The sequence below is a fragment of the Polypterus senegalus genome, chromosome 16 (assembly GCF_016835505.1).
Source record: "Polypterus senegalus isolate Bchr_013 chromosome 16, ASM1683550v1, whole genome shotgun sequence".
Taxonomy (NCBI): domain Eukaryota; kingdom Metazoa; phylum Chordata; class Cladistia; order Polypteriformes; family Polypteridae; genus Polypterus; species Polypterus senegalus.
In genome coordinates, this window is record NC_053169.1 from 17637685 (window position 1) to 17657276 (window position 19592).

General features: G+C 41.9%; 1 protein-coding gene across 2 annotated transcripts in view; it reads left to right on the plus strand.

The window, feature by feature from the left end:
• The window catches only part of rasgrp3 (RAS guanyl releasing protein 3 (calcium and DAG-regulated)), a 188186-nt gene that overhangs the window by 150688 nt on the left and 17906 nt on the right, over positions 1-19592 (plus strand). For both annotated transcript variants that reach the window (XM_039738329.1, XM_039738328.1), the window contains exons 13-14: positions 9427-9574; positions 15034-15070. In XM_039738329.1, coding sequence (XP_039594263.1) covers positions 9427-9574; positions 15034-15070 — 185 coding nt within the window. The remainder of the gene's footprint in view (positions 1-9426; positions 9575-15033; positions 15071-19592) is intronic.

A 19592-nucleotide genomic window follows, 5' to 3' on the forward strand; every position in this document is an offset into this window, starting at 1 on the left:
ACGAGATTATTGCGAAGAGATTTTTTCAAATCCCGCCCTCCTCTCAACCATTTTCAACCACACCCGCGGTCCTCTCACCTCTCATTGGTGTGAATGTTTTTGTCAGACACAGTTCCTGCGCTCTCAGCTCTTATATTTCTACGTTTTCCTCACTTTAAGTTCCCAATAAAAGAAGACTTGCTATGTCCGAATCTTATTGAAGAATTTTATCCCGAAGGGTTATCAACAGAAGAAATGAGTACACGGGCAATCCTAGCACCGAGAAACGATGAAAGCAAACGAATTAACGCAAAATTTGCTGATTGGTTACACGGCAAATTGGTTAAATGTTGTGGAAGTTGACCCGGACACAGACAGGCGGACATGTTGTTTTCACACCTAAAACTATTTACAACAATATTGGTCACTCAGACCCAGTTCAATAAAGTCAGTGCACAAACCCCAAAGTCACAGTCCTGACCACAATGCCTTTCTTCGGGCCGCCTCCACAGCTCTCCTGAGCTTCGTCCTTCCTCCTCCCGACTCCAGCCTCGAATGATGGGAGACGGCCCCTTTTATTCAGTACCCGGATGAGCACCAGGTGTTCCCGGCATTCCTCCCTTGGCCACGCCCCAGTGTGGCGGAAGTGCCGGCTGTCCTCCCGACAGCTCTCCGGGTAACGTCCAAAGTCTTCCCCCCAGCACTTCCTGGTGTGGCGGAAGTGCTGGGGTAACAGGTCCCCAAGGCATTGGGGCACCTCCTGGCGGTGACCACGGGCCCCTACAGGGTGGAGCTTCCATGCCCTGTACCCGTGGCCGCCAGAGCAACTCGGAAGGCAACCCCCACGTGATCCAGGGTGGGCACAGACCCACATCCGGTCCCTCATGACGTCCCGGCCGGGTCATGGCCCCTGGCATCCCTGACAATGTGCATCAATAGACTCTGCTGTAACAGTTGGCGGTGATCATGCAGAAGATAAAAACGTCAGCTTATAATATCCCGTAGAATATTTACAACCATTAACACCATCTGGTTTTCCGAATTACTGTTGAAAGAAGGATGTATCGTAATGTTATTGCGTAATTTATATCTGTGTGATGAGTTGTGCAATACGACAAGATTAGTTGTATTCAAAATTGGTCAAACAATTCTGACATGTAAAATTTTAACAGGAGACAGGAAAGATAATGTAGTACATCTTCCACGGATAACATTGGACACCAAAGGAGATCTTGATATGTAATTCGTATTAAAACGTTTGCAGTTTCCCATTAGATTAGCTTTTGCTATGACAATTAACAAATCACTGGGACAAACATTTGAAAAAGTCAGTTTATTTATTAGAGAGAAAGAAATAATATTCAGTCACGGGCAGTTATACGTTGTGTTGTCACGATGTAAGTCCAAACACGGAATCCAAATTCAATGCGACATGGAAGAAAAGTTAATTTCAAATATTGTTTTTACTAAAGTTTAAAAGGAAAAGTGAAAAACAATGCATATGTAACAATTCCCATGAAAATAGCAGTCTCTTTAAATTGTAAGTTTAAAAGGTATATGCGTGTTAATTTCAAAGCCAACCAGAACGAAAACGTACAGCGCAACGGATACCTCTAACGCAACATGAAACTATTTTCTTTCAATTTATTACGTTTTTACTATTTTTTACTTGGGTTAATTACTCACTGTAATGTAAAATAGTTAGTTCTATTATGTGTATGTAACAGTTCCCATGAAAATAACAATCTGTTTAAATTGTACATCCGCTTTCTCATACGCGAGCAGCAGATCCGCAAAGTGGTTAGCGTGTAGCGCCTACCCGGAGTTTGGCAAGCGAAGCGAGCAGGGGGCAGAACCCCCTAGTATTTTATATATTTGCCTAACATACTAACCAATCCATCCATCCATTATCCAACCCGCTATATCCTAACTACAGGGTCACGGGGGGTCTGCTGGAGCCAATCCCAGCCAACACAGGGCGCAAGGCAGGAAACAAACCCTGGGCAGGGTGCCAGCCCACCACAGATATTATATTATATTATCCAACCCGCTATATCCTAACTACAGGGTCACGGGGGGTCTGCTGGAGCCAATCCCAGCTAACAAAGGGCATAAGGCAGGGTGCCAGCCCATCTCAGATGCTAACCAATATAAGTGCTAATCAAAGATTCAACCACAGTTGATATTATGGGTCTAATATATTTTTGAAGAAAAATGAAGCTACGTTATAGCTGTTAAAAAGAACAAGGAATTCTAGACCTGTTCTTTTATACAGTATAATGGTGACATGTCGAGATATAAACTGTAGTAAGCAGAATACATGTTGTGGTACTAATGCATAAAGAAGTTTATAGAAGTGACATTTTTCAGTCAAAGATGCTTGGAGTTAACAAAACCAATTGACAACTGGTTTCATGCTCTTCATTGGCCATCATTTTGCCAAAATAAGTAACTCCCAAAAATACTAAACTGACGGTGAATATCGTTTACATTTCATTTTGACATTTATATAAATGTTTTTCATGAGGTTCACCTACAATCCTAGAATTAAAATTCAAATGAAAATCATTAGCGACCGATACAATTTTTCTCTTCTCCATTAAAATTTTGTGACATTTGAAAAATTCATCCAAACGCCCTCTGCAATAAGACTAAGCAGTGCTGTGTGTGTTTGCCGTATATGCATGATTTCAAGGAAACACTAATAATATTATGAGACTTTTTAATGCGATTTCCCACTAGTCATTCCATGCTACAGTACCACTGTGCAGATATACAGTGGTGTGAAAAACTATTTGCCCCCTTCCTGATTTCTTATTCTTTTGCATGTTTGTCACACAAAATGTTTCTGATCATCAAACACACTTAACCATTAGTCAAATATAACACAAGTAAACACAAAATGCAGTTTTTAAATGATGGTTTTTATTATTTAGGGAGAAAAAAAAATCCAAACCTACATGGCCCTGTGTGAAAAAGTAATTGCCCCCTTGTTCAAAAATCACCTAACTGTGGTGTATCCCACCTGAGTTCAATTTCCGTAGCCCCCCCCAGGCCTGATTACTGCCACACCTGTTTCAATCAAGAAATCACTTAAATAGGAGCTGCCTGACACAGAGAAGTAGACCAAAAGCACCTCAAAAGCTAGACATCATGCCAAGATCCAAAGAAATTCAGGAACAAATGAGAACAGAAGTAATTGAGATCTATCAGTCTGGTAAAGGTTATAAAGCCATTTCTAAAGCTTTGGGACTCCAGCGAACCACAGTGAGAGCCATTATCCACAAATGGCAAAAACATGGAACAGTGGTGAACCTTCCCAGGAGTGGCCGGCCGACCAAAATTACCCCAAGAGCACAGAGGCGACTCATCCGAGAGGTCACAAAAGACCCCAGGACAACGTCTAAAGAACTGCAGGCCTCACTTGCCTCAATTAAGGTCAGTGTTCACGACTCCACCATAAGAAAGAGACTGGGCAAAACGACCTGCATGGCAGATTTCCAAGACGCAAACCACTGTTAAGAAAAAGAACATTAGGGCTCGTCTCAATTTTGCTAAGAAACATCTCAATGATTGCCAAGACTTTTGGGAAAATACCTTGTGGACTGATGAGACAAAAGTTGAACTTTTGGAAGGCAAATGTCCGTTACATCTGGCGTAAAAGGAACACAGCATTTCAGAAAAGAACATCATACCAACAGTAAAATATGGTGGTGGTAGTGTGATGGTCTGGGGTTGTTTTGCTGCTTCAGGACCTGGAAGGCTTGCTGTGATAGATGGAACCATGAATTCTACTGTCTACCAAAAATCCTGAAGGAGAATGTCCGCCATCTGTTTGTCAACTCAAGCTGAAGCGATCTTGGGTGCTGCAACAGGACAATGACCCAAAACACACCAGCAAATCCACCTCTGAATGGCTGAAGAAAAACAAAATGAAGACTTTGGAGTGGCCTAGTCAAAGTCCTGACCTGAATCCAATTGAGATGCTATGGCATGACCTTAAAAAGGCGGTTCATGCTAGAAAACCCTCAAATAAAGCTGAATTACAACAATTCTGCAAAGATCAGTGGGCCAAAACTCCTCCAGAGCTGTAAAAGACTCATTGCAAGTTATCGCAAACGCTTGATTGCAGTTATAGCTGCTAAGGGTGGCCCAACCAGTTATTAGGTTCAGGGGGCAATTACTTTTTCACACAGGGCCATGTAGGTTTGGATTTTTTCTCCCTAAATAATAAAAACCATCATTTAAAAACTGCATTTTGTGTTTACTTGTGTTATATTTGACTAATGGTTAAATGTGTTTGATGATCAGAAACATTTTGTGTGACAAACATGCAAAAGAATAAGAAATCAGGAAGGGGGCAAATAGTTTTTCACACCACTGTAGGTCACAAAAGCAGAAGACAAAGGCTCATTCATAACTTGGTCAATATAAATGCCATACTAGGAGTGGCAGGGCCATGTGTGGCTTTCACTCCCTGGAAATCCTCTGATATTTGACTTGACGAGCCTCGGTATTCAAATCGAGTTCACGGCGTGCCTCTTTGACATTGCATTGCTTTCTAAATCGGGCAATCTCCTGTTCACGCCATGCAGGTTCATTTTCTCACTTTCATAACCTTGGTTTGTTGTGATCATTTTAATATCCGTTTATAAGATCTACAATATTGTTTGCTCTGTTATTTGTATTCAGTCAAGATGGATAATTGGATCCTGCCATCCATTTTCTGAAGCTCTTTTCAATTATTACAGCTTGGCGAATAATCAAAATCTTCTGGGCGGCGTAAGGTGCAGGACAGAAACCAACTCTGGGTGGGATGCCACCCAGATACTTGTGTGAATGCCCACACTCACACATCAGACCAATTTAGAGCTGCCAATCAAGTTATTTTTGCAGTGAACTTCATATTATATATTTTTAAAAAAAACAAACTCTGAATGCTTATAAGGTCAATGTCAGTTTATTTATATAGCACGTTTAACTCTTTCACTGCAGTGGGCTGGCACCCTGCCCGGGGTTTGTTTCCTGCCTTGTGCCCTGTGCTGGCTGGGAGTGGCTCCAGCAGACCCCCGTGACCCTGTAGATAGGATATAGCGGGTTGGATAATGGATGGACGGATTTAACTCTTTCAGGGCTGATGTCGACTTTTATCAAAAGGAGGAGTTGACGATGGCAATCGACTGTAAACTGTGACAAAACCAACCGTTATGTTTTAGTTGGACTCTCGTCGCTAGAAGGAAAGTGTTGATTGAGATTTCCTGCACTCCTGTGAATAGCAAGGTGCAAGCAACGGCAAAAATGGCACTGACATCTGGCGAGAGATCAAAGCGAATGCGTAAAGCAAAACACTCCGTGGACGACATTTTGTCTAATATCTCTGAACTGGACTATGACTTCTCAGACTCAGATTTTGATACAAGTGATCGAAAATGAATGTGAGGTTCACGCTTCAGCTAATTGGTCATTATGCTGACAATGTTCACCAGGGAGGACTGCCACTTAACAATGATAAGAGGTAGAAACCAGATTGCAATGTACTGCAATGTAATGCAAAGACAGCCTGACAGCAAGCCTGCCACATATTCTTGGCAAACTGGCAGCCCCAGCATGCAGCAAGAGATGTTTTTATGTTGATTTCTGTGTGAAACCATTGCTTTTCAGAAAACAACTGTTTTTTGGAAAAAATATTCAGCCCTCAAAGAGTTAAAACAACATAGGAATGCTGTGGCCAAAGTGTTTTACAATAAAAGAAGAAACAGAAGAAAAACATACAATTAACATAAATAACATAAATAGAAATGAAATAAATAATAAATAGAAGTCAGGTTACATGATCACAATGAGGGAACCATCAGTATTACTGAAGGTCACAGAAAGCAAGTCAATAGAAATGAGTCTTTAATCTCGTTTTGAATTGTAGACGACTCCTTTATGTGACGAGGTGAAGAGTTCCACAGGCGAGGAGCAGCCGCAGCACAAGTCCTGTCTGTCCCCCTTAGTTTGACACTCGGTACGAGACAACTGACCAGAAGATCTAAGCACTCTGGATGGCTGGTGTAAAACACACAATTCATATAAGTAGGTAGTAGTGAGCCCATGTAAAGATTTAAAAACTAGCAACAAGATTTTAAAATCAATTCAAAAACTGACAGGCAGCCAGCGTAAAGAAGCTAATATTGGAGAAACAGAGTCAGACTTTCTTGCCCCAACCAGAAAGCGAGAGGCAGCATTCTGGACCAACTGTAACCTGAATATCAGGGATTTGCTAATCCCAGAATACAGCAAGTTGCAGTAATCGAGGCGAGAAAAGATAAAAGCAGGAGTAGCTTTCTCAAGATCCTTAGAAGATAAAAAAGGCCTGATCTTATACAGGTTAATAGATAGGAAACAGTGCTAAACTAAGCGCAAAGTAGAATTTAGGGAGCATCAGTTAAGGAAACGGAAGCAAATTTTAAGTTAACAGATAATAGGGTTGGTAACGATTTTATAGAAAGTAAACCTTTGGATGGCCCACTGTCTTTTGGAGTCAACAAGATCAAAATCTAACTAACCCGGGCCATCTGGGAATTATAAATGTGTTATGGCAAATGCTAATATTCACTGCTGACGTATAATGACTTTATATTTAAGTTAGTGTGTGCTGTGTTGGCCATAAGTGAAGTCAGGATGGTGCAGGGCCTTTGTCCTCTTGTTCCATAGCCACAAGGAAGGAAGGAGTCTGGTCCACCATGTGCCCTAGCAAGATACCAAGAAGAAATAAAGAATAAGTTGTAAAGATTTAGGCCTTTAAAATTTCTGTAGCAGTTTTAGTGCAGTAAGAACAGACAAAAATCAATTTCTAATAACAATAATTTCTGTGCACGGTGGCGCAGTGGTAGCACTGCTGCCTCGCAGTTAGGAGACCTGGGTTCACTTCCCGGGTCCTCCCTGTGTGGAGTTTGCATGTTCTCCCCGTGTCTGCGTGAGTTTCCTCCCACAGTCCAAAGACATGCAGGTTAGGTGGATTGGTGATTCTAAATTGGCCCTGGTGTGTTGCGGTGTGCCCTGCGGTGGGTTGGCACCCTGCCCAGGATTGGTTCCTGCCTTGTGCCCTGTGTTGGCTGGGATTGGCTCCAGCAGACCCCCGTGACCCTGTGTTTGGATTCAGCGGGTTGGAAAATGGATGGATGGATGGATGGATAATTTATGTAATGAACAAAAACCAAGATGGAGCATCTTTACCCAGGAAGGCGGATTGTTCCAGACTTCCTTTCTTTTTCTTATCCCTTTGAATTCTAAAAATCCCTGCATCTTGTGTTTGCAATATGGCTATCTGGAGTATAAGAATGTAAGTTCTGTTAGGTATAGGGGGTCTCAGGGTCAATGAAACTGATGACTTTAGAGAACATTTTGAAAGAAATTGTAAATCTAGCGACTTGTAAACAAGTGTTACCTGATTATACTTCCCAGTTCTATTACTGATATTTGAGGCAGAATTTTATATTAACTAGTTGGGGGCTCCGCCCCCATTCGCTTTGCTTGCCCACCCCCGGGGTTTGGTTTACCAGATATACAATATAAAGAGATTGTTATTTTCATGTGAATTGTTACATATGCATTATTTTCACTTTTACTTTAAAGCTTTTGTAAAAACAATATTTGTACTTTATTTCCTGCCTCGGGCGTAGTTAAATCTTTCTTGTAGGATGTATAACACTGCTCGCGTTGTGAGGGGGATGGGGGGGCTGAACACATGCTAAGGAGATGCGGTCGGATCAGCTGCTGTCTTTCTGCTGCTGGCGAGCTGTGTGTTCTCCTTGTCACGTTTTGCGTCGATCATTTAAAACCCTGTACAGCAGCTGTCCTTTTGCCACTTCGCATCTCTGCCACTCGTGTTGTGAAGGGTGCAGCTGAACTCATGCTAAGGAGATGCGCTCGGATCATCTGCTGGTGAGCTGCGTCTTCTGCTTGTCATTGTTTTAAGAGCTGGGAGCACCTGAAGTGTGTCTGCCAAAAGCAATCCAACCACTGCTAGATTAGATGTCCGTGAACTTGTTTTAAATTGTTTTTAAGTAGGGCGTGACGTGCAAAAGTCCCCGTCTCACGGGTTTTGCTTCCTAAGGTTGTAATGTCTAGTCTCACGTGTCGTCAAAGTGTCTCTCCGAGATGATCAGGTCTAGATCACTTCGCTCAACCTCCCCCTTGAAGGCATACTACGCTCCTGCCACTTTGCGTCTCTGTTGCTCGCGTTGTAAAGGGGGGAGCTGAATGCAAGCTAAGGAGATGTAGATGGATCAGCTGCTGCTGCCGAGGTGCGTGTTCTGCTTGTCGTGCTGCGCGTCGATCATTTAAAAGCCTGTACAGCAGCTGTCCTTCGGTCTCACTGCCTTGTCTCACGTGACGTCAAATTGTCTCTTGCGGGGAGGCCATATTGTCTTCCGAGAAGATCATGTCTCGTCTCCTTGGTCTTCCTGCCAGGATTTTTTTTTATAATAGAGAGATAAGCTAGAACAGGGGTGGGTGATGTCGGTCCTGGAGAGCCGCAGTGGCTGCAGGTTTTTGTTCCAACTGAGTTTCTTAATGAGAAGATAATGATCTATATACGTATAATATATAGAAATAGATATAGACAGATGGTCCGACTGTTAGGGATGTTGATGATTAAACTGTTGATTGATAAGTGGACAGGTTGGTCAGTTTGAATATGACCTGACATTTGCGCAATTGAAATATGAGTGGCGACAAAATAGCACAGATTAAAACGCAGCGTCAAAATCGCCCTGACAAAATCGCGAAAGTTTCATTAAATACGAATTACTAGTTTAAAGCATATATAATAATGTTTATTTTAGAAGTCAATATTATGAGACGCGGCATGCCATCAGCACGGCTCGCAGATAGTCCTTAAGATCACGCCGTGCATATGTAGGAAGAATTGCAGCAAGACGTCTTGATAGTTGAGCGTATTTAGACTTGCTGGTTGCCTGACTGCTGGTAATTTCACTTTGTATATGATGTGTTATGCCAACCCTCGACTGAGTTATTTGTTCGCGACATGCCATCAGCAGTTATAACAGATATAACCTAGCACATAATGTGTACATTATGCGCACGTACGCGTCCCACTCTCTTGGCCTCTCTCGCGGTTTTGTCGGCGCTCATTTGTCTGTCGCGGTTTTGTTGGCGCTCATATGTCTATCGCGCTTTTGTCGGTGAACCCAGTTTGAAAGGAGGCCAAGTGAATGGTCGATTTGTGAATTGGCTGTTTGATTGGTTGACTGGGCATACACCTGGCTGGCTGATGGATTCCAAGCTGCATATACATGTTTATTTTTTATTGTGTTTTTTCTCAATTTGTATTTTGAATGTTTGTAGAAGCATACTGTACATGTGGTTGTGAAATTAAAAGAGAAGATAAACTGCAAATCTGTAAGTAAACAAACAACTAACTTGTGTTGCATTTGGCAGGGATGGTCTCATCAGCAAGGATGAAATGATAGCTTACTTTCTGAGAGCAAATTCTCAGCTGCAGTGCAAGATGGGACCCGGCTTTGTCCACAATTTCCAAGAGGTGTCATATCTGAAGCCCACGTTCTGTGAACACTGTGCTGGATTTGTACGTACATTCTTATTTCCTCTTACTAGTTCAAACAAAACGTTAATCACTGAATGGTTTAGGCAAAATGATATTCTTATGGAGAACGTAATGGAAAGTAACAACTTGTTATTTTTCAAAGGCTGACTTTGTGCTTTCTGAAAGCATTAGGTTAATTAAATTAGGTGGACTGCAATCATCTAAATGATTTTAATATTGCTACCGAAGTAAACAATTTTTATGAAGAGTAGCCACAAAAGTAAACAAATGTTTGGAAAAATCATATTCCAGGGATTCACAATGCATAGAAAATAATGGGTTTAAGGCCTACTAGTTCATTTAAGGCCTTGTGATATTAGATGATTTTTCCAGCAATTTTCAGATCTAGCTCTCATTTACATAACCTTAGCAAGTCAGAGGCAGTCAGTGGCACATTTCCGTGAATTCTGTTATACAATGCGACATATCCAGCAACTCACTCCATCTAGTCCACTACTCTGTCCAACAAAATCAAACAGGTTTGGTTTTGTCTCTTGTCATTGTGGCAGTTGAGTGTACAGGTAGTCCCCAGGTTACGGACATCTGACCTACGACTTACGAATGGGGCCGCAGCTGCGACCCATGCGCCTCAGTAACTGCCGCTCTGTCATCTTTGGCCTGGAGACGCTGCAAGCGGTGGCTGGACGGAGGCTGGAGGGGGAGATTTCGCTGCTCGCGCAGTGTAGTGTCCCTCTGGCGGCTCCCAGCAGCAAGCGGTTTCACTGCCCGCCCACCACACACGGCTGCCCTGTTCAATCTCAGTGGGCGGCTGGTGATGCTGCAAGCAGTGACCCTGTTGTGACTGAACGGAGGCCATTGAGGGTGAATGGGGAGGCGGGGGGTAGCATTGTAGTGTGCCTCGGATGGCTGCCTGTTGAATGGGGGCAGTGGTGGGTGATTCACTACCCGCCTTTGGCCGCACCGTTTTCGTTCTTGGTGGGCGGACACTGCAGGCAGCATACTGTAGTGGAGGTGACTGTGTGGTGGGCGAGTGACCACACCACCCCGCCTCCAGTCATTCTCAATAGCAAGCCTGCTTGTACTGTTACGCACATAGCAGGAGGTTGTCTCTTGTCAGTACATCACACGTGTTGACGACGGGTGCCTTCCTGCTGTGATAGCGTGTACAATGCTGTGCAGAAGAGCTCACCTTAACCTTTTGTCTTCACCCTTCAAGAATGTCTCTGAAACACAAATCTGATGCAAGTGCTGGTGATACAGTAAAGAAGAGAAAAACCATCACTGTGGAAAATAAAGTAGACATAATAAAAAGGTCAGAGAGAAGTGAAACTCCATCATTCATTGGCAGAGCACTTGGTTACAGTCGGTGAACAATAGCATTTATTAAAATAATGTACCAGTTCCGACTTGCATACAAATTCAACTTAAGTAAAAAAACTTCAGGCCCTATCACGTATGTAACCCGGGGGCTGCCTGCATATGAAAGTCCAAAACCAATGAATGCTCATCTGCTAGTACAATTCATATAATACAGCAATGAGGAATAAGGAACATGGGTGTTGTAATCCTCACAAACAGAAGTGAAGCTCGTCTGTCTGATGTCTCGTGTTTTATGCACCACGACATTTTGGAAAACAGAAAGAAAAGGGGAGGATTGTGGCTGAATCTGCTGCAACGGTTAACCCTTCGTATAGCACTGGCGCTGTCAGGAACTCTGCTGTTGGTAATTAGAAAAAAGGGCAGCCATGATTGTGCTGAAAGCCAGCAGACAGTTGCGTAATTAGCAGTTTTCAGCCGTGTAAACTGATGTGGTCCAATGACAAGATCAGCAACTGCTGTCAGTAAGTCTGACATACTCAATGACAAAATGTGACAACAGTTTTAGGGCCCTGCTGTTAGTCTTTTTATTGTGGGGTACTTTCTGGAACCAAGCCAAGCTTCAGTTTTCGAAAAAACAAAGTGTTCTGACTGTTTTAAGGGTCATCTCATCTCACAGTTTGTGTTAGTCCACTGGTCCCTTCATGGCTTGTAAATGTTTCTTTGGCCTACCATTGACTGTCAAGGACTCTAAAACTCCCATTTCATATTTTTGCAGTGTTTCAATGTATAATAGATCACATTAAGTTTTGGCACCTACCTTTATATGCAGTAGGAATATTCACTTAAAAGGCGAAATTCACCTACCATCATCATCATGACTATCTATCTATTTGAAACAATTCCTCTCCCACTAGACACACGTAAAATACTTATTCTATAAGGAAATGTATTAGGAAAGTTCCATTTTTCTTGACATATGTTGAGTAAAGCATGTTGTACAAATACTGTATAACAAATTTAAAAGAATACTTTTAAAAGCATTGGCAAATTTACTTAATTGTCAATCTTAAAACAGATAAACAGTATGCATGGCGTCCGTCACTAATTAATTTACAGTTTAAAATTTTCCTTGGGAGTGGTTATTGAAACTTGTATATTTTCCTCTTTTAATTGTCCAATAGCTACTTCTGACAGTGAAGCGTCACCAATGCAAGTTATTGAAATGCCAGCAGAGCTGTGCAGGTGGCAGGGAAGAAATAAAACAAAAATTATTCAACTTTCAAAACAGTTAATTAAGTCCCCGCGTGCACCTAAATACCTAAATATAACATCATGCATACATTTTCTAACTTGTTCTCATGTATATGTTTATCTTTGCTACAGCCATTTTATTTATCTCTATATATAATCTTCATTTGGATCTTGATCTTTGTTTGTCCGCAAATGAATTAGAAGAAGAAGCACTAGATGGCAGTAGAGAGACAGCTACGACATAGGCATTGCATTAAGAATCTCCTCCAGACTTATACCACTCAAGACTGTAGTACGCCAGTCACACCTCAAAACACAGACATTCAAACTAAACAAATTGTTGTGCTTTAAATTAACTAAAGAGATCTTCATTTAGATCTTGATCTTTGTTTGTCTGCGATTTCCACGCATGCGTAGACCACCTTCCAGTTTAGTACGTTGTTGTTACTCACGGATGTCAACAATGTGCCGGAATAACGAAAGGGGTGGTGGACAGTGTTACGCTGGTTAGCTCCTGAGGCCTGGTTAGAGAATGAGATTGCCAAAGATAAAAGGAACGTGCCTACGTAACATATGAATGAAAGAAAGACAGTGGGTAAAATGAGTGACAACGTAACAGCATGTTCTGGAAATTATTATTGTTACGTTGTAGCCGGCGAGTGCTGCGCGTCTCACAGTTGCACCGTGGCTTGCTCACATACAGTGAAGTGATCCCTATTTATGCTTTAAAGAGCCTGGATACCTATGTGTCTCCTTTTTATAACCATTGCTCCGTGTATATTGCATTACTCTTTGGATTGCCACAAAGCAACCTGCGAGATTGGAGAAAGTCTGAGAAGACATCGTGAGAGAAAACGATAGCGTCGTGAAAACGAGACGGACTGTGAACGGTCAGAAGCAGAAATGACCCTACACCACCACATAATTACGATTCGGACAGTGATTTCAAGTAGGCCGTTCCTATCAAATCAATATCCAAGGGTTTTCTTTTGTAATTTTGTTTCCCTTATAAAAAATCATAATGCTGTGCGACGAAGGGCCCAGTTCACGACTGGCAGCCGCAATTAAACAGGGAGCCGTTCACAGATAACTTTAACACGTGCAACGTAGTTGGGCGCACATGGCTAATCTACCATATATATATATATATATATATATATATATATATAATAATATATATATAATAAATAAAAAATCCTAAGCCTAAAAGTGCAACAATGTTATGTGACATTTTTATGTCATGTTTTTTGTCACTCTTTAAAATCAGGCTTATTGTAAAACCTACAGTACATATATATGTTTGGTATCATTCTTTTCAGAATTTATCAAACTTTAACGTGATGTTGTTAGATTTTTCAGATCTTACTCCGTTTTTAAATTATAAACTAAAATATCAAGAAAGTTAAAACGAATGGATCGTTTATTTAGTCTCTTATAAATACTCATTGAGCGTAGCGGACCTCAGTTTAACAGGAATACTCCAATTGGTAAGAGAGTAAATATTTTATTCTCATTTCATGATTTTTACTTTGTTTACTTTTTCTTTTACATATTTATAGAATTTTGTGATTTTGTCTCCAATAAATAATCATTTTTCTTTTGTACATTTACAGATTTTACTAATATTCTGGCCACAACTGGGGGTTGGGTGCCAAAGGTGCCAGGGGAAATGACCCCCCTAGTTACACTAGCATTCTGCAATATTTAAAAAGATTTCCAGTCCAGTGCATGCTAAATTGAATGTTGCATATCTTCCAGCTCCATTCTGGTTATCATGCTTTATTCTGAGCCTGCTTCATCCAGTGTAGGATGGTAAAAGTCTGGAGCCTATCCTGGCAGCAGTGTGGGCAAGGCATGAACCAAACCTGAGCATAACAGCTGCTGTGCTTGAGACGGCACACTAGCATGCAAAACCACACAGGGCCATGACAGCGGGCCATGCTGCCCTGCAGGTACCTAAACAGGGGCTCGCCAGAAGGGATGCTGCCCTTCGGTCTATGGGGTGGTGCGACATTAGCACAGGAGGTTCTCCATTCAGTTCCTTCCACTCTTCCAACTGGGAAATGGAACACTAGCCATCTTGGCTGGGATGCCCCTGCAGTGTCTTTCCATTATATTGGCCTCCTGGCCAAGTGAAATATTCCCATCTATCCCCACCAGGGTATCATCTTTCAATCACCTGTCCAGTACCATCCCATGTGTCAGCCTCTCATCCTGGTACAAGAGCGGGCGATACCTCCATCTGGACTCCCGTTCATCCGTTACATTCTACAATCGGAGTGCAAACGGCTTACATGGCTCAGGTAGCCTGGTACTTTTATGTCATCAGGCCTCACTACCTAGAGTTAACATGAAAAGGTACAAAAAGTGAGCATAAACCTTATATTACAAGTTATAGTTTTATGTTCTACCAGATAATTTATGTTTTGATTTCAAAGTATTCCATTGGCAATTTCCTTTTATTTCCAGGAATTCTGTTCAAACAGGTAGCAGCCAATAAACAGATGGAAATTTTTCTGTTCCAGGCCTTGGGGTGCATGTCGAAGGTCAGGTGGTCACTCCACCCGTGAATAATAATGAACAGAAATAACAGCTACCAGTATATATTATATATGTCACATTTATATAAATGTGCGCTTTGATTGCAAAAGAGTCAGGTGATTAATAACTAAACCAAAGCTGGTTCAATTCATTCTTCATAAGATTAACCTCTGACAGATTTATAAGAGTGAAACAGAAGCAGACCCTCGCGTCTCACTACAGTGACGTGGCTTAACAACCAGGATGGGCGTTTTAAGGCATTACATCCTGTTTGTGCAGCAGGCTGCCATGGCCACTTCCTCCCTCATGAAATCACTTTCCTTCCGGCTTTCCTTGTCACACTGACATCTTTATCTCTTCTTTTTCAGCTGTGGGGTATAATCAAACAAGGATACAAGTGCAAAGGTAAATATACCTGCTGGAGTCCTGGCATCAGTTTAATCAACAGGATCCAGAAGCCTAAATATGAGGAACGCTAGTTATTTCTGCTATGGTGTCATGGTGTAACAAGTTTATGTAATTCATTAGGCTCTATTGAAACATCATTTTAGATAGTTTTTGTGTGTCAGGCAGAGAATCAAAACCTTATGGTGCCTTGTGATGAAATTGTTGAAATTGTGCACTCTGTACTCTTCACTGACGTTTGTCTTCCTTGTCATGGTGTAATTAAATGCCAGTCTATAAAACAGTTTACAATTACATTACTGGACAAAGTTTAGTTTTACCAATGTGGGGCCTTTTGGTTTGTTGAGTCTGTTGAGGGTTTTCATTGAAGATTTTAGAGTAACGACACAGCTTGGAAGAATTCAGTAGGAGATTCATTTTGGATGGAACTGCTTCACAGTTATGAGTGACATGTGTCCTTGAGCATTGCAATATTAAACAATGATCATACCGTCATATTTAATGGTCAATTGAATACTCTAAGCTTCAAACAACAAATGAATTTATATACACAATGTGGTCATTTTGGACACCAATCTTACCTGAAGGAAGGGTGGTTTGGAAGTAGAGGAACCCTAACCAACAGGTCATTTCTGTTCCTGCACATGATCCTCACATCTTTATAACATCCTCAGCCCCATTTAATCCAGCTCAGGATCATGATGAAGCAGATAAAAAACAAGTTTCCAGTCCCAAACGGGGTTCTATTTGGAGTCACCGGTATATCTAAACCATAGGGTTTTGGAGAAGTGCAAGGGAAACTAGCGGAGTAGCCTAAGCCTCATACTAGTAAAGCCCAAATGCATTATTTGACCTCGCGATACTGGATCCATCATTCCTGCTACCCTAAGATTTGATAATAGCAGACTCTGGAGGTGAGAACCGCTCTTTGTGTAAATCATCTAAATTGTCCCTTTCTTAATTTCACCCCATTGCTCTCATCTTTCCCATTTTAACTCACAGTTTTGTGAAGGGAAGGAGAGAACGTTAAATATTTCCCTCTCCTTCATCTATAAACGTAGCTCTATTGTATTGTCCCCCCAACACTTTCTCCTTACAAGGAGGTTTTGGCAGGAGAGACATGGGAGTTACTGCCTATGATGTTAAACTGAGAACCAAACTGCCTGTTCAGTTTCTACAATTTTTTCCCTCTGAACACAAATAGAGTTCTTCAGTTTTATATACTGTATATTGACTAATAGTAATAATAATAATAATAATTCTTTGCATGTCTATAGCGCTTTTCTCATAGCTCAAAGCGCTCAACAATTGCAGGTCAAGGGTCAAGGGTCCAACAAAGCAGAGTCCCTATTGGCATTTACGGAGTAATGCAACTTATGATAGTGTTCAAATATTCAATGAGCTTTAAAACCCTTAGTGATCCTGTTTCCTATGACAGTGAATGTATTACCTAACCTGCTTAGTGCTCAGATGCCCTAAACTTTATTGATGCTGAAGATGAATGAATATCTATATACAGTGGAACCTCGGTTTACGAGTAACTTGGTTTACGAGTGTTTTGCAAGACGAGCAAAAATTTTTAATAAATTTTGACTTGATAAACGAGCGATGTCTTGCAATACGAGTTAGATGGATACACTTTGTCTGCTGAGCGTCATGTGATCACAACTGAGCTGATGGTTCTTCTCTCTCTCTCTCCTTATCTCACTCGCTTGCCCAGCACCTCTCTCTCTCCTTATCTCGCTCGCCCAGCACGTCTCTCTGTTTACTACAGCATTGTGACTGTGTGTGTGTGTGCTGTGAAGTGCGAGTCCCCATCTTGCTCCCCAAAACACGAAGCTGAGTCTCAGTACTTTCACACCAGCTTTATTCAGCTTGAAACAGCAACAGCGCTGTTATTTATTGTAGCGGGATCTTTATAATGTTCCTTGTATGACCCACTGACGACAGGCGCTTATAGCATGTCTGCGATCTTTTTGGATGCGCTTATACGGCAAACTGCTACAGCGCTGGGAGACTGCGATTGCTTTGGGACGCTCTTCTGTGTGTCTTCCTGTTGGGTGGAATCCCACATGAGTTTAGAAACTCACACCAGCCATGATTCTTTATAAAAGTAAAGTGCAGGTTAATTTGTATTATGTATTTTACTTTTATATTTTGTCTTAATCATTTTTATATGAATAGTTTTGGGTTGTGGAACGAATCATCTGAGTTTCCATTATTTCTTATGGGGAAATTTGTTTTGATATACGAGTGTTTTGGATTGCGAGCACGTTTCCAGAACGAATTATGCTCGCAAACCGAGGTTCCACTGTATATAATTCACTAAGGCAAGACACCCATGGAAAGCACACCGGAAGGAGCGTGGATTCACTAAGCCCCCGACAAGTGAGACACCTATGGCGCACGCAGGAAGGAGCCACGGCCACCAACTCCAAGACCATTGGATACGACGACACCTCACAGAGCCACACCCACCAACTCGGACACGACGACACAGAAAAAAATGGCGTCATTTATATTCGTCTGTCGTAGAGGCCACATGCAGCTCCGACCCACGCTGACTGTTCATAGAGGCAAGTTTCTCGCAGAGGTGAGTCGCCATATGCAGCGTGTAAAATGGTTTGCGAGGGGCATCCCATGGGATCCTTAAAACAGTCCTTTACAACTGAGGTTAAAACACAATGAAGTGTGCAGTCTTTGAAAAACGAGTTTTCGATTACGACGCATGACCGCATGCACCATAGCAAACTGTTTTACACGCTACATACAGCAATTGCCATCCATGACAAACATGCGTCTTCTTGGATGCTCCTGCACTTTGTACACACCCACCTCGCTACTACCGTGGTCGGATGTCTTGGTGGATTATATATAGAAAGGCAGCCAAAACCGCACAGAGCAATGAAAAGTCTACGTGAGTCACAGGTACATCTGGACTGCACAAAGACGACAACGACTCGAGTGACGAGGTGGGCACATGAGCAGGCAGTGCATACTGGACGTAAAATCAGCACACTAGCATGACGGAGGAAGCAGAATGGACGTCCTTCTCCTCTCCTCCCGTTCCTCCCTGAGCGCCGCACGGACGATTTGTGTGTTGGTTCGTTCCGTGCATTGTTACAATGTTGCTTTTCTTGCTGATTTATTACAGTACCGATTTTTCAAATGTTAATTTTCTCCCCGTGCTTAAAAGTGATTAAAAAACCGGCCTGATTATGCGGCGTATGGTACGCCGCGGGACGGCTAGTTTCTTTTATTTTCATCACAGCAACAATTTATTTGAAAGACCCCTCTTCACTCTCCTAATCCATTTATCTTCAAATACCACAAGTAGCTTTTCCTGTTCTTGGCTACCAGATCTGCAGTGTCTTGTGGCACTGGTGATCAAAAGACCACCATCTGAGGGCATATACAGCAGTTCTCCTTCTCAAGTGAAGGATTCTTAAGTCCTGCCGAGCTTCCTGCGTGACCAGAACTGATTAGCAGATGTGCACAGGAATTTTAGCTCTTTATCAGCGGTGCAATGCTGATATTAGGGGATCTTTGTCCCCAGTCAGGATGCTACTGTTCCTAAATCAGAGGGCAGATTTTGGTCAAGGAAGGCTTCTTGTTTAGCAGTCAGGAAGTAGATACAGAACAGCTTTAAATACAGATGACAAAGGAAAAACAAACATGAAAAGAAACTAAATTAGCTCCTCCATTTTCTGCAGTTGCCAAATTACTGAGCGATGGATGAGTATTTGTATAAACAAGGGTGAATTGTTTGACTGTTTCAAATACTTCACACTAAAGATGATCGCAGAACACCAGAGTGCATTTACTCACTCACTCGATGAACTAACAGAACAGAAGCCCTGATCCAATTTGTTTTATACCCTGGCTTTCTATAGTGAACACCTGCCAGCTTAAAATGTTTTCCCAACACGGGGCAGAATGAATGACTATCATATTAACAAAATGAGAGCACTGACCGGTGAGGCAGCCTACCAAACGCTATCAAGAGGTGCTGCGATTTAAACACATAACCGTATGTCTGCTTAGGTCACAGTGTACTGGCGGTTGGTGAAGGTTCACCTGTTTTTTTCTTTTGTACCTAAAAACATAGATTTTTAAAAAACTGTAACATGTGTACAATCTCACTTACCATAGGCATATGTTTCATTTTGATTGCCTGTAATGTTTTTTCTATTTTTCTGTTTTATAGTAGTTCTACTTTTCTAACTTGAAGTGTCTTTTGGTTGCTTTGCCGTGTTTATGGGGCTCATACACAACTGTAGACCTTTAAGGAATTTGGACTTGTTGCTTTTGACTCCATTTCCCAGCATTTATTGTGTGCTCTCGTGCTTCTGAACCAAATTTTATTTTATGTTACTTTGGTCCAATGGTGGCGCAATGGTAACGCTGCTGCCACCTAGTAAGTAGATCAGGGTTCAGGAACCCATGAATGACTGAATGGGCAAATCAATGAAGACTTACACTCTATGGTTCTTTTCAACTAAATACATTTTTTTCTGTCTAT